This window comes from Rhinoraja longicauda, chromosome 27, assembly GCF_053455715.1.
Source record: "Rhinoraja longicauda isolate Sanriku21f chromosome 27, sRhiLon1.1, whole genome shotgun sequence".
NCBI lineage: Eukaryota > Metazoa > Chordata > Chondrichthyes > Rajiformes > Arhynchobatidae > Rhinoraja > Rhinoraja longicauda.
The window spans coordinates 11,253,994-11,268,344 of record NC_135979.1 but is presented as its reverse complement, the minus strand read 5'-3'; the positions used below and the strand labels follow the sequence as shown (position 1 = coordinate 11,268,344).

Here is a 14,351-nt window from a genome sequence, read left to right as displayed (position 1 = left end):
GATATATGTTTATATCTATCACTACACATTATACAGGTTTTTTATTTGAAATGAGAAAGTCCCATTGTTCCTTCACGGCTCCTATAAATGTTTCCTCTGTCTGAAGTGGATAGCCTACATTAAACTTGACGTCCTTTTTATTTTGCCATTCATTTAAAAAACTATGCCCTATGGTGGTTTCACAAGGGAGGAAATGGAGCAACTCTAACATTTTGGTCGGTAAATCATTAAACTTGTAAATGTTACCTCAATTATCTCATTCCTTTTAAAACTATATAAAATCTCTGATTGGCTAAACTAATAGTAAATAATATTACCAGTCCAAGCTAAAAAGTCTAATAAAATCCATGTTATTAGGATAAACCTTTCACCAATTTTAGAAATCCTGTTTGCTGGCCATTTGCTATGCTGGTTTTAGATGGATAAGAATAAATGAATTGAACAAATCTGATTGTAATTCTATTCATGAATTCTTGCCTATTCTGTTAACCTTTTATCACTATGAAGAACTGATTTCACGTTACCTTAATGTTCAAAAACCGCTTCCCTTGCTCTGAGCAAGAGGATGGCAAAGATCTAATAAATTGGAGTTCACTTGAATCCTTTGACACGAGAATACATAAATGAATTAATTCCTGTAAATACAACAAACACTGCCTTCAAATTATTACATAACTATAAATTCAGCTGTAAAAACAACTGCGGATGCAGGTTAATACACAAAAGGACGCAAAGTGCTGGAGTGACTCAGCAGGACAGAATCTCTGGAGAACATGGATGGATAACGTTTCGGGCCTGACCTGCTGAGTTACTCCAGCACTTTATGTATTAACCAGTGCTGCAGTTGTTTGTTTCTAACAATTTATACAATGATAATACACCCCTCGGTCATAGTGGACAATCGGCAATAGTGGACCCCCCCCCCCAATGATTCATTATTACAAGGGTTTACTATATTATTCTATGACAAAATGACATCTAGATGCTAAAACTCTCATTTGTTTTGAGATGAGGGGGGGGGGGGGGGGGGGGTGCTGCACCAATGCAGGAGAGGTGTGGGCCCAACAGGTCCACTTGGTCTAGTGTTCAATAAATGTTGCTAGTTCACCATCTCTTCCCTGGAAGTGTTTATTCTTGCTGGGGTATTCTTCCAGTGTTCAAAGTTACATTGCCCGATAGAACATTAGACCCAAGGATTGGAAAATGTCAGAATTCTACAAAGGAGGGCCAAGATATTGACGAAGAAAGGGACAACAGAAGATGAGTGCAAGATACACAAACAATTTGTAAGAATTTCTTTAGATATCCAAATATTTTCCTTTTTGCATGAGGTAATGTGGTCCTTTACAGACAGGCAGAATAAATTTTTTGGACATTGTGGCAGAGAAATTACATTCAACCATCTTAAAATAAAGAACACCTAAAATGGTGGAAGACTATGGTGGAACACCTAAAAAAGGTAGAGGTCTTGAGTGAATGCAGAGCTCAAAGAAAGTAACAATAGTTACCGAAACAAAATGGAGAAATTGATGGGACTGAAAGCAAACAAATCCCCAAGCTTTTGAGAGGGTGGATACACTGCTTGTCAACACCCAAAATTTCTCAGATTCCAGAATGCCTTGTACAGTTTGGACAATAGCAACCTGCTGTTTACACATCTCTGCAAAGTGCCTGCGAAGTTTGCCCCTCAACATCCTACCAAATATTTGGCAACCAGAGACTGCATATAACTACAGTGTGATTGCATCCTTTTTTTTAACTAAATAGATTCTGCCTTTAATTGTTGCAGGGCATCCTGTCTCTGGAACATTACAATATTTATTGTTTTGCTTCTTCCTTCTCAACTTTACTAAACACATTGTGTTCACCATGCATCTCTCATAGGAACACAGGTGATTCTGAGAGGATCAAATGTAGGAATTTAAAATCAATATGGAAAATTCAGAATGGATAGGAGCAGAGATTACATACAATATAAAGGTGGCATGTGCTTCAGGAGCAAAAAGGTCTCCTTTCATGCTGTAACCATTCTGTGTTTCTGCATTGAAGCCATTGAAAAGGAAATAAAGCATTATAAAGATGGTGTTAGATGAGGAAAGATTTAATAATGATAATTGAGTTTGAGTACTGGCACGAACTGATTAGGCTAATGGTCGTGTTTCTACTATATAAATGTTACGTTTCATGCAGCTGTACAACGGCAGCCGTCTGCAGAGATTAGCACGGCACAACAAAAAAATTGTTGGGTATATTGTGCTTTCGTGCTAATGATTAAATGTCCCAACATTCCCTCCAGGTATGTAATCAACTGGATCATGCTTGACCCAGCCTGCCCCGTAGTTTGCTCCCAGAACTATTTCTGTAGCAGGACTAATGTTGTGCATTCACACATCTCAAAAGTATTTGTGGTTTTGTTGTTTTGTCCATCCCTAGAAGCAGTGTTTTGGGGTGCGACTAGTTCTCAAATGATGGAATCCAAGACTGTTCTATGGGCCCTCTGATCAACCTATGAAGCGCATGCTGCCAAAAGCCTCTTCTAATGTTTTGTAATGCCTGTTGCTAAAGACATCTAAAACAGATGAAATAGATATAAATAGTCACTGAATTTTTTAATTGCAAAAAAAAATCAATTTATTTAAAAGCATGGAAAAATAAAGTGGAGTTTAAAAAACCCAAAAACACTTCCTGGTGGTTAAATGCTGACTGGGGCACTGCTCGGGCCAGATACAAAGTGTTACTTTCCCTTCAGCTTGGGTTATTCCAAAGGTGACTGACCTTTGAGTCCAGGAATGGAGTGAGATATTGTGCACTTCACCATTATTTTGATTCCTTGAGTTAGAGCAGATTGCCAGATTTGTAACATCATTTATAATTGCTCTGGGTTTTGTGGAAGATTAGCCAGTGATGAATGTAGAACTGCCATCAAGGTACAATGCACTGGTCAGGGTATTCCTGATTTCCATGTGTGCAGCAGATGTAGAAATCAGGAAGTTGCTGACTCTGCCCTCTACAACTTGCTGAATTCTCTGTGGATTTGATGGCTAACCATTAGCACAACCTGGCTTGATTAAAGATGAATCAGTAGATCTGGCTTCTGACACCTCTCCTGGTTTCAGATTGTAACAAGCAGAGGGCAAGGTTTTCTGGACATGTAATTTTATTTGTGATTCATAATAAAAATATGGATGTGACCGAAGGTTAACTATCTTTGATAAATGTCGCCAGTGGAGGGAGACAAATTCAGTTAATTTTCATTATTTAAAACCTGTTTCAGTCAATAAGATTTGTCAACTTTCAGTTTCTACAGGCACAGATAAATCAAAATAACAATGAGATAATGGGCTGTTGTGACTTGTTTATAGAGATTATACAAGCTAGTCCATGAATTTGTTAGAAATCTATTTGTTCTGATTTTAGAGTACAATGCATTCGGAACTGCCACTTTTGACAGTGAAGGTTGGCCATATCTTTGTATTTAAGCAAAATGCATTTCATAATTCATGAGCTTTTTCAAATCCTCACAGGGGTTGCAACAAGCCTTCTTTCTTTGAGGAAATGGGGATTCAGCACCAAAACTATTGTTAGCATACTTTATGTTTTGCTGGTTTTCATTATCTAAGGCCTTTAGCTGCTGAATTTAATAGTAGAGAATGTTGTCAAAATTTATACTTGGCAATACAGCCACAAAGGCCCAAATGTCACGGGTTGAACAACTTTGGCAAAATCTTTTCATGGCGTGCAATCAACATGTTTTTGCCCCATGTTTGACCTATTTCTGTCAGGTTGCTGACCAACAGACAGGTTTGATTGGTTAATTGAGTTTGTGCATGTTTGGAAACCTTGAACAACATTCTGAAAGCAGTATATACATTTTGCATGGTTCTGCATATTGTTTACACCAGCATTTTATAATGGGAATGCCACAAGTCATTGGCTTGCATAAAATAGTGGGGCCTGACCTGACCTTGTGCACATGCTACGTAGGGCGAGTAGCCTGACTTAAATGGGAGAATTTGGGTAAAAATAGAGGGGATGGTGAGGGATTATATGGTTTGTTTTAACCTGTTTCTGACTACATATTACTTTCATTTCCAATTTCAAAGTTTGTATTAGTGTGTTTAGATGTAACGATGTTATGCTGGCTTTGTCTCCTATATGCTTTCATCATAAATTGCATAGTTTGACTTTGATTTCATATCATTCAGACCACTGTGGGCGAAGTGTCACCCATTTGTGGTTTTTGCGACATCTTGCTTTTTAACATTTCCCCCTTTCCCCCCCTTCAATGTTTCCTATACAGGGATCCCCATATTATGGAAATTCACAAATCACCGCGCAAAATTTGAATAAATTTAATTCTTACAAGATTTATGTGGAGAAAAAAACTCTTATTTCCTGAGACATGCAGAGATGCCGAGGCTTTGTATTATGGAAATTGTCATACAGACCAATTTCTAGGAACGTATCCCCCTTCCCAGTAATCCAGGAATTTCCTTGTGTTGTAAATGAACAGCTTTGTGAAAATATCTTTGTGGATTTTCTGATCAAACATATTAATTTTGATGATTTAAAATTGGGAAACTAAGCAGGAGTACCATTTTTTCCATGCACTTGACCTTAAAATCTGAATGCGTATAAATTGGATTTAAATGTAGGTCTGTGAATGATTCATAAACTGCTGTGCTAGTAAAAAATGTTTTCAATTCAACAAAAATCTGAATGGGTGGAGTTTATTTTGTTTGGGTCATTTGTTGGGAGTCTCGCTATGAAGTTCAGAGCGATGGGGAGCAATGACCACAAGAACACACAAACCTAGTGGAAATGTCAATTAGAAGGCGGGGTGGTATTTAGTTTGCTGTTCAAAGAAATTACAAGTGGTTCACTTCAACATGTAGATTGATTTCCATGAAGTGTAACTTAGAATTTAAATCTGTTTCAAGTATTGTCTGCTATCCAAGTTAGCTTCCTACAAGAACAATACAATTGTGCATATTGTCCTCCTGAATAAGACCTGTTGGTAAGTGCTCCTTAATTTGGAAAAAAATCTAATTTTTGAGCTAGATTTTCTAAACTATTTTCAAGTTTAGGAGTATACTTTAATCTTTAAGTCTTATAATCACAGTTCTAGATGTTTGCTAATTGCTTTGAGAAAGCTTTGAGATACTCTCTGCAATAAAATTATTTAGCTGTTGGTGGATACTGTTTTTATAGTCCTTGTACAAAAAAACCTATTGGTGAAAAATGACCCTTTGTCTTAGGAAGAATATGTTGCCCTTGTAAGGGTGATGTTGGATCTAACCAGCAGGCCACTGCAATTTGCAGGGTTAAATCAAAAGATTATGTTGCATATGATTGGTGTTCAAAATTATTTGCCTGCTTTATTCTATCCTGGGTGGAGAAATTGAGTGCAAGAGGGCATAACTTTTAATTTCAGAGCTACATCACTCGCACTCTCTGTGCTCTAGCATTCTGGAACCAATGTCTCTTTCAGAAGCCATGGGATAATTCAGAGAGCAGTACAGTGAAAGAATAGACTCTTTGGTCCACAATGTCTGTGCAGAATATGATGCCAAGCCCATCACTTATCAGTGTGCACATAACCCATATTCCTCCATTCCCTGCTTATCTATATGCCTATCCAAAAGTCGTTTAAATGCCACGAATGTATCTGCTTCAACCAGGCAGTGTGTTTCAGGCACTCGCTACCCTCAGTGTAAAAATACTTGCCCTGCCCATCTCCTTTAAACTTTGTTCTCCTTACCATAAAACTATGCCCTCTAGTATTTAACATTTCCATCCTGGAAAAAGGTTCTGACTGTTTACCCTATTTGTGCCTCTTATAATTTTATATACTTCTCTCAGGCCTCCAATATCTCTCTGTAGGTAATACCCCCTAATCCAGGCATTATTGTGGTAAACATCCTCTACACCCTTCCCAGACCCTCTACATTCTGTAATGGGACGACCAGAACTGCACACATAACCGAAGTCCTGTAAAGCTGATTTCAAATTCAGTGAGTGACCAAGGAAACGGAGACTCCTTGGATAAGGACTTTGGCAGAAGCTGAATACTTAAGGTTAATTTATGTTAATGAAAATTTTGATTTATCGGCTAGTTACTGTCAGTGGTAAACCGGTTTTTATTTGGGCATATTTGGAAATATACCATAAATGTGCGTTGTTACCAGAAGATGAGAATATTGATGAGAAGAGCTAGGAGTGGATGTTCAGTTGCTAAAGTGTACTATGTAAAAACAAAGGAGTTGGAGGCTTATTCACTTCCATGAAGTCTGTTCCTCCATTAAAGCATGACTGATTTGTGACCAATTCTTTGCTCTATGCATTAATTCCTTTAGGCAGCAGAAATATATCAATGCTTTTTTTTAAATTTAAACGTCCATTTGCCCCAAGCGTCCATAATCATTTTTCACATTTTAACCTTTGTAGGACGTGAGCATTCTAGCAAACTTATTTTGCATCCTTTCAAAAAGGGTGAGATGTGACTTAATTGAACTAATGAAGGTCTTGAGAATTCATAGCACGGTGGATGTTTTTTCTTGCAGGCAGATCTAGAACTAGAGTCGCTGTTTAAAAAAATATTGTCTTTTTCTCATGAGGCAAAAATCCTTCTGGCTTCGAGTCTTTCAAGCATTCTTCAAACTGAGTTGACAGTAGAGTCGTTGAATAATTTCATGCTGGTGGTAGATGGAATTTAGAAAACTAAGGGGGAAGTGTTTCTGTGGGAATGCAGAGTGTAAGTTCCAGTCATATTAGCATGATCTTATTAAATGACTGTAGGCTCAAGAGTGGTCTATTCCCTCTTCTAATTTGTGTTCATACTCTGGCTTGGGCTCACTAGAATAAAAGAAGCAGCTTTTGTCGGGCTTAAAAGTAAGACCTAGTCCCGAGGATGGGCCCGTTGTTCTCTTGTGGCCTGGTGGTTTCGAGTGTGGATTTGTACTTGGCTGTCTGAACTTGAGGTCCAGCCAGCAGGAAAACAGCTGGTTTATGCTGGCTTTTGCTCTAGTAGTTAATGTTGGCTTTTTTTTGTTCCATAACATTCGAAAAAATATGCAGGAACTAAGATCAGCATCTGTGCATCATAGTTGCAGGAAAAGTTAGCTTTATATGAAGGAATATAAAAACACTTGCAGTAGTAGGATTTCAACGTAACCTCGTGCCATAGCGTACTTTGCTTCCATAATTCTGAAGCATGCACCTATTCCTATTCGTTTACATGTTTAATATTGAATGAAGTTGACTCGCAGTTTGAGGCCACTCAGTCTAATTGGCAAAAGTACTGTTGTGACAGCTCTTAAAATGGTATAAGACAAATTCTGGTCTTTGGTAATCAAGTAATCTGTACTTGTGATGTTAGTAAATGGAAATGAAACTAGGTGTTTATAACCATTTGATTGAATGTTGTGTACAATTAGAAACCTCTTCATTATTAAATTGTGCTGTATTTTGGTTTAAATAAGCATCCATTTACTCAGAAACAGCTCGTGGTCATTAGGCTGTCTGCAGGTATAATTCAATCTTATCCTTGGATTGAAGGGTTAACTTTGTTTTTTTTATTGGATCAAAAAAAGAGCAGATTGATCGTCATTTTAACATTTCATGTAAAGAAGGTTGCTCCTTTGGCAGAACAGCACCCTCAGTACTGTACTGGACCGACAGCTTGTTCACAAGTATTTTAACAGTCAGTTAGAACCTAGTTTCTAGTAACAGTACCACAGATAACTGATTAAAATATCACGGCAGTTGTATTTTGCAAATTTGAGTTTTGTTATTTTTCTCAAGCTATTTATCGTATCTTGTTTCTGTTACTTTTAACTTCAGCATATTACAGTATGGAAAAGAATGCATGCACTTATTTTCACACATGGACATGAAAACATGAAACATCCCTGTTGGTCAATGAGATTCCTCCTTCGATTGAATCTGATTGTACTAAGGTTCTCAGGAGGTCAGAAATAATAAGTCTATATACTTTTGTTTCTTTGCCAAGAATCCAGTAGAGGTATGATGCCTTTTATTTGCCAGTCTTTGGTCCAATTAGATTGTTTTCTCTAAAGTGCACACTGCTTTCTTATTTAAATGTTCTGACCCATTTACAAGACATCAACTGCTGTGTAATTTGGTTACTGACTATTGCAGTGTAGGTGATATTGTTATAATACCTAGTTCAGCAATTCATGTTGTTGCAGCAAAGGCACAAACCAGTGGAACAGGAGTTAAGTATTTGAGGGTTAAAATCATTCCAATGTAAACACCCTGCTTGACTGATACGGCCATGGTGGATGTATAATTTACAGTTAAATAATCCCATTACACAGTGTCTAACTACATTTTGCTCTATTCATGGACAGCGAACTGTCATTGCTGTAATTGTGGTGGAGGCAGAAACAGTTGTGTGTTGGTATTTTGTGAGTTAAAGTAAATAATTAGCATAATTGCCCTGAGTGCTGCTGTCATCAGGTAGCGAATGTGTTAAAGCTGCACCTTTATTTTGTTTCCTCTACCTCTACAACCCCCACCTGCCACCATTGTCATAAGCATTGTTCATTGATTTTTACGTGAGTTAGAAGATTCCTGGTTGAATGGGAGACATTGATTGGTTTGTTCTTTAGTTTGTTAATGTTGCGTTTACACTGAAACAAATTTGAAATGTTTTCAAGGTTGTTTTGCCTCCTTGTTTCTACTTTGTTTTGAAGAGAATAATTCTTCAAGGCTTAGTTCCTTGAAGATCAGTAAAGTAACTGTGGTGCGGTACTGTCTCTATGAGATGGTACCTTCAGAGTTTATACTTTCACCCCCTTCCTTCTTAATAAGGCTTCATAATATTCATGACATGAGAATTGTAGCTATTGAAACAAGCCAAAGATTAAATGAGAGCTGTGAATTTAAATGCGAGCTTTGAATTTGAATGCACTGTGTCAGTCTGCACCTGCATTCAATGATTTGTCTTTTTCGGGAAGTGAGATTTGGGAGATTGCAACTAGTTGGACATGACTTCCTTCAGTGAAAAGTCAACGCTGCTGCCTCATGACATTTAATGGGGTGGATGATGATGTGGGCATTGGGAGGAGTTTGAGATTGATCAGAAATAACTGAAGCTGCAACAAATTAAAGAAGCAGAGGAAATAAGCAGCAATTAATAGGTTGACCCCAAAGCTTTCTGCTGTTGCTTTTTTTTACCTTTAATGTACTTTTACCTCATTTGTAAGTTTTGGTGACCACCACTTTATGGAGTTTGAGAACATTTACAGTTCGTGGCAAAAAATATTTTCTATCTGGATATTTGGTGATTGATCCAGTAGGCATCTTATGGCATCAGCTTCCTTAGAATATTGTCCCATATTATTTCAGTGTTAGGATTAATCACTACTCGCTCAAAGCAAAAACTAAATGTGGATATCTGAAGTGAAAACGGGAAACACTAGAAATATTCAGCAAGTTAAACAGTGCCTATATATGGAGAGAGTGAAGTAGAAACAAGGAACTGCAGATGTTGATTTAAAGACAAAGTGCTGGGGTAACTCGGTGGGTCATGCAGCATTTCTGGAACATGTGGATAGACAATAGGTGCAGGAGTAGGCCATTCAGCCCTTCGAGCCAGCACCGCCATTCAATGCGATCATGGCTGATCACTCTCAATCAGTACCCCGTTCCTGCCTTCTCCCCATACCCCCTCACTCCGCTATCCTTAAGAGCTCTATCCAGCTCTCTCTTGAAAGCATCCAATGAACTGGCCTCCACTACCTTCTGAGGCATAGAATTCCACACCTTCACCACTCTCTGACTGAAAAAGTTCTTCCTCATCTCCATTCTAAATGGCCTACCCCTTATTCTTAAACTGTGGCCCCTTGTTCTGGACTCCTCCAACATTGGGAACATGTTTCCTGCCTCTAATGGATAGGTCATGTTTTGGGTCAGGACTACTTCAGGCTGATGAGGGGTCCCAACTAAAACCATCACCTATCCCTGTCCTCCAGAGATACTGCCTGATCCACTGAATTATTCTGGCACTTTGTCTTCGTCAGTTTAATTTAGTTGTCATAAGGAAGGGCTATGCTCTATAAAATATGTTGCGTATGGTTTTTAGCCTGACCATGTTCAGTACGTTGTTTCCCTCATTAACGAGGGGTGCCACAGTGGTGCGGCGATAGAGCTGCTGCCGTACAGCTCCAGAGAACCAGGTTCGATCCTCGCTACGGGTGCTATCTGTACGGAATTTGTACATTCTCCCTGTAACCGTGTGGGTTTTCTCCAGGTGCTCTGGTTTCCTCCCACACTCCAAAGACGTACAGGTTTGTAGGTTAATTGGCTTCGGTAAAATTGACCCTAGTGTGTAGGATAGTCTTAGTGTACGGCTGGTCGGCACAGACTTGGTGGGGCATACATTTAATATGTAGGAAAGAACTACAGATGCTGGTTTAAATCGAAGGTAGGCACAAAATGCTGGTGTAACTCAGTGGGACAAGCAGCTACGCTGGAGAGAAGGAATGGATGACGTTTCGGGTCGAGACCCTTTTTCAGACTGATATCAGGGGAATGGGCGGGACAGAATGGAGTTGGAGACAGTAAGACTGGTGGGAGAAGGGGGAAGGGGGTATTTGAAGTTAGATAAGTCAATGTTCATACTGCTGGGGTGTAAGCTACCCAAGCGAAATATGAGGTGCTGTTCCTCCAATTTGCGCTGGGCCTCACTTTAACAATGGTGGAGGCCCAGGACCGAAAGGTCGGAATGGGAGGGGAGGTTAAAATGCTGAACAACCGCGAGATCAGGTAGGTTAAGGCATACTGAGCGGGGCTGTTCAGCGAAACGATCGCCGAGCCTGCGCTTCCTACACATTTACTCTTGGGGTTTGAGTGGCCTAAGAGGTGAGTGTGAGTCTGGTTTGATTAATCCAGGTGGAGAGAATATTTTTATTTTAAGAAGAATTATTTTGAAGGAGAATGTAGAAGGTGTTCTAATTTGTGTGGCAAAGTTGTTTGGGTAGAGGGGAGCATTTGTCTAAAGAGGGACCGTGGCAAGAGTGGTTAAACGTAAAGGAGGTGGCAGTGAGTGCATAGCGGCACTGCCTTAACACATTCAGTGTATGTGCACAACTGGGTATCCTGTGCTAAGTGACATGCCTCACATTCCAAAGCCTTTCCACTCTCTAAAAGGCATACAATGGGAATTTGATGTTATATTCCATACTAGCCCAGATTAAATGCAGCTCTACAACAGTTCTGAAACTTGATTCGGTGCAGGACAAATCGTCCTGTTTGATTGGCAATACATCCACTATCTTTGACATTCATTTCCCTCCATGACTGTCATATTGTGGCTACAGTGTGCACTATCAACAACGTCTCTTGCGATTACTTGCCAAAGCTGCTCTGACAGCACTTTTGAAACCCACAATTTCTATTACCACGAAGGGCCTTCTGATGAGCAATAAATGCTGGCCTGGCCATCAGCAATAGCATCCTAAAAAAAATGAATGAATAAATAAACTCCTTGGAGTATTCAACTCTCATTCATCAGGTCAGAGCCTGAAATAAAACTGGGCAGGATTTCAAAAGAAAGCTCAAGGCTTTTGTTAGGGAGCCAGCCAGGAGTGTGAGATTCAGTGTGAAATACTTGGATAGCTTCCAGTATTTTGATGGTAATGGCAGATGGGCAATAAATTGAAAGCACATGGAAAGCGTGTGAGACAAACCAATCCACTCACACTGTTATTGTTTACAAATGCAAATGTTGGCAGAGTAATAAGCATTTTTAAGATGGGAGAGCAATCATGTTTGCGAGAGACTGCATCTCACAGGCACTGCAGGTCAACAATGTGGGATCGGGATGTGATAGCACTTTCTATTGGCCACGACTGGAGTGGAAGCATGGGAATTGTTTACTTTGTGGCTTCTTTTTGTGGAGTTGTATAACATTGTGCTTAATGGAATGTGTGAAATCTTGTCAATGGTGGATTCCCTTGCTGCAATTTCCTGCTGGTGTCAGCATAAATATCCTGAATGCTTTCTGTCTCCTCAATTTCAATGTGGTACCCTTAACATTACAAATTCTAGATGAGTGAAATCAACATTTGTATTTAATGAAAACTCAAATATTACATTTGTTGTTTTTAATGAAAGCAGCTTTATATAACACTACAGGGCAGTAGTGTTTGTAGGATGACATTGCAGTATTAAAACTGGAATGCTTATGAGCTAGTGTGTGTGTATATCTGTGCCATGCAGCTGATTTAAGAGCAAATTGTTTAAATTTTAACTTATAATATGTCATAACCTATGTATTGGTTCAATATGTTAGCTTTAGCCTCTAGAATAAGCCAGATTGTTTAAGCATTCTGTTCAGGACAAGGTTTTGCGGCTGCCATTTTCTCTTTAACCACCATTTTGTAAGATAGTTAAAAAGCAGACAGTCTAGTGTAAAACAGGCCAAGTTAATTCCAGAAGCCTAATATTTGATTGTTTGTGATTATTGTCTTTGCTTGTTTAATGGGGTCTGTGGGTGGGGAGTATTCATGTGACTAGAAGTAAGTTTGTGCCCTGTGGTGAAAATGATGCAGCTTCCTTGCATCATTATTAGAGCCGATTTAAACTGCTGCTGAGATGCAGTTTGCCAGTTGAAGGCTTGCCTGGTATTGTTCCTCAGTTATGGCTTCATCTGAAACAACATTTATACATAATGATTTGAAGATGATGTGATAGTTTTAGTGTAGAAAACTTCCTCTGAGTTTATGATTTGAAGCTGAATAGTGAGCTGGTCAAGAGGTGGATTAATTGACCTTTGGGGAGAGTACAGGTGTGATGAGTTTGTGGTGCATTAAGAAATCTTGTATGTTAAGTGTACAGTCCAAATTATATTTAGTGAAATATTAGGGCTTTCACATTCTCAAATAAAAATGAAATTGTAAAAGACAATTAAGTTTGGTTACAACAATGCAAGGTCTTTGACAAATGGTAATTGCAGTATGACTTCTGTACACAGGAGGTTTAACTCTGGCCCTTGTCCTGTCCTGCTAATTATTCAATTGTTGTCAAATGCTTTGAAGACATTTTCAAAGACCAAGAAAAAAGTAGTTCCAGTAATTTAAATGTGATGTGATGATGTCATTATGCCTGAGAGGATGGTAATCCCAGACCGACAAGCTGTGCCAGTCAGGGCTATACTTAAAACGTGGCAGGATTATTCATAACTACTCGTCCTCCTGTCAACCCCACCCCAACTTTCAACACGTATTTTTAAGTGAAAGCTTAACTTCAATATTTCCCCAGAGGTGGGGTTTAAAGGTTTTGCAATAACCATTACTTCCTCAAAGTTTGTGGGATGCTGAACATCTACCCTGCTGAGCAGTGATGTTTTAAACATACCACTCCTAAAGCTAACCCCTTCCTCGCCGAATTCCCACTACTTTCTCACCAATCCCCTTCACTTTTCCACCCTCAAAAAAAACCTTTTGTAGCTTTTGTCATACCCTGCTGAATGCTAACCGTACACATTTTTGGTATTTGCAGAGCATCAGCATCTCCCCCAAAGCAAATGCATTGATTTATTTTGGAATGAAATAAATATTTTGTTATTTCAGTCATTACAATTTGCACAATTTGGTGCTGTATCGGTGACATCGCTGTAAGGTTTTCAGTCTGAATGTGGAACAATGCTTTCAGCTTCGAGGATTTTGGTAGAGGGCAGCCGTGGATATTGGGGATCAGCAGATTTTTTTTGCCAGTTAGGTCGCTGAGTAGAAACAAGTTCAGGGAAAAAAACATGGAATGAAGGAGTTGCAGTAAAGATGTTAAATTCAGTCTATTGCTTGCAAACATTAAAGTAAACTAGTTTACATTTAATGTAACAAATCCTATTATGTACAGTCTAACTTTTCTTCTAACAATTGTTGTCATAGTAATATTAGAAGATTATAATTATTATTTGAGAAAATTCTGATACAAATGCAGGTGAACTGATTGTGCCCATGGGTTTTTAGGATCTGTCTGGTTCCATCGATGATTTGCCGACCGGGACAGAAGGAGCACTGAGCCCAGGTGTGAGTACATCTGGAATCTCCAGCAGTCAAGGAGAGCAAAGTAACCCTGCACAGTCACCTTTCTCTCCCCATACTTCCCCCCATCTGCCTGGAATCCGTGGCCCATCTCCTTCACCTGTAGGATCGCCAGCTAGTGTAACACAGTCTAGGTCGGGGCCGTTGTCCCCAGCAGCTGTACCAGGTATGTGTGTGTTTGTGTGCCTATGTTGCTGCCTACTATTAGTTCAAATTCTTCTCAACCTCTCCCAGTAATCCCAATTTTGCTACCATCACATGCTGTGCAATACCTCTTAT

At 39.2% G+C, this 14,351-nt stretch overlaps 1 protein-coding gene across 4 annotated transcripts in view; it reads left to right on the top strand.

Annotated features, from left to right (window-relative positions):
- LOC144606896 (AT-rich interactive domain-containing protein 1A-like) overlaps positions 1-14,351 on the top strand; it is an 83,754-nt gene that overhangs the window by 38,079 nt on the left and 31,324 nt on the right. For all 4 annotated transcript variants that reach the window (XM_078423369.1, XM_078423368.1, XM_078423367.1 and 1 more), the window contains exon 5: positions 13,998-14,238. In XM_078423369.1, the coding sequence (XP_078279495.1) occupies positions 13,998-14,238 (241 nt within the window). The remainder of the gene's footprint in view (positions 1-13,997; positions 14,239-14,351) is intronic.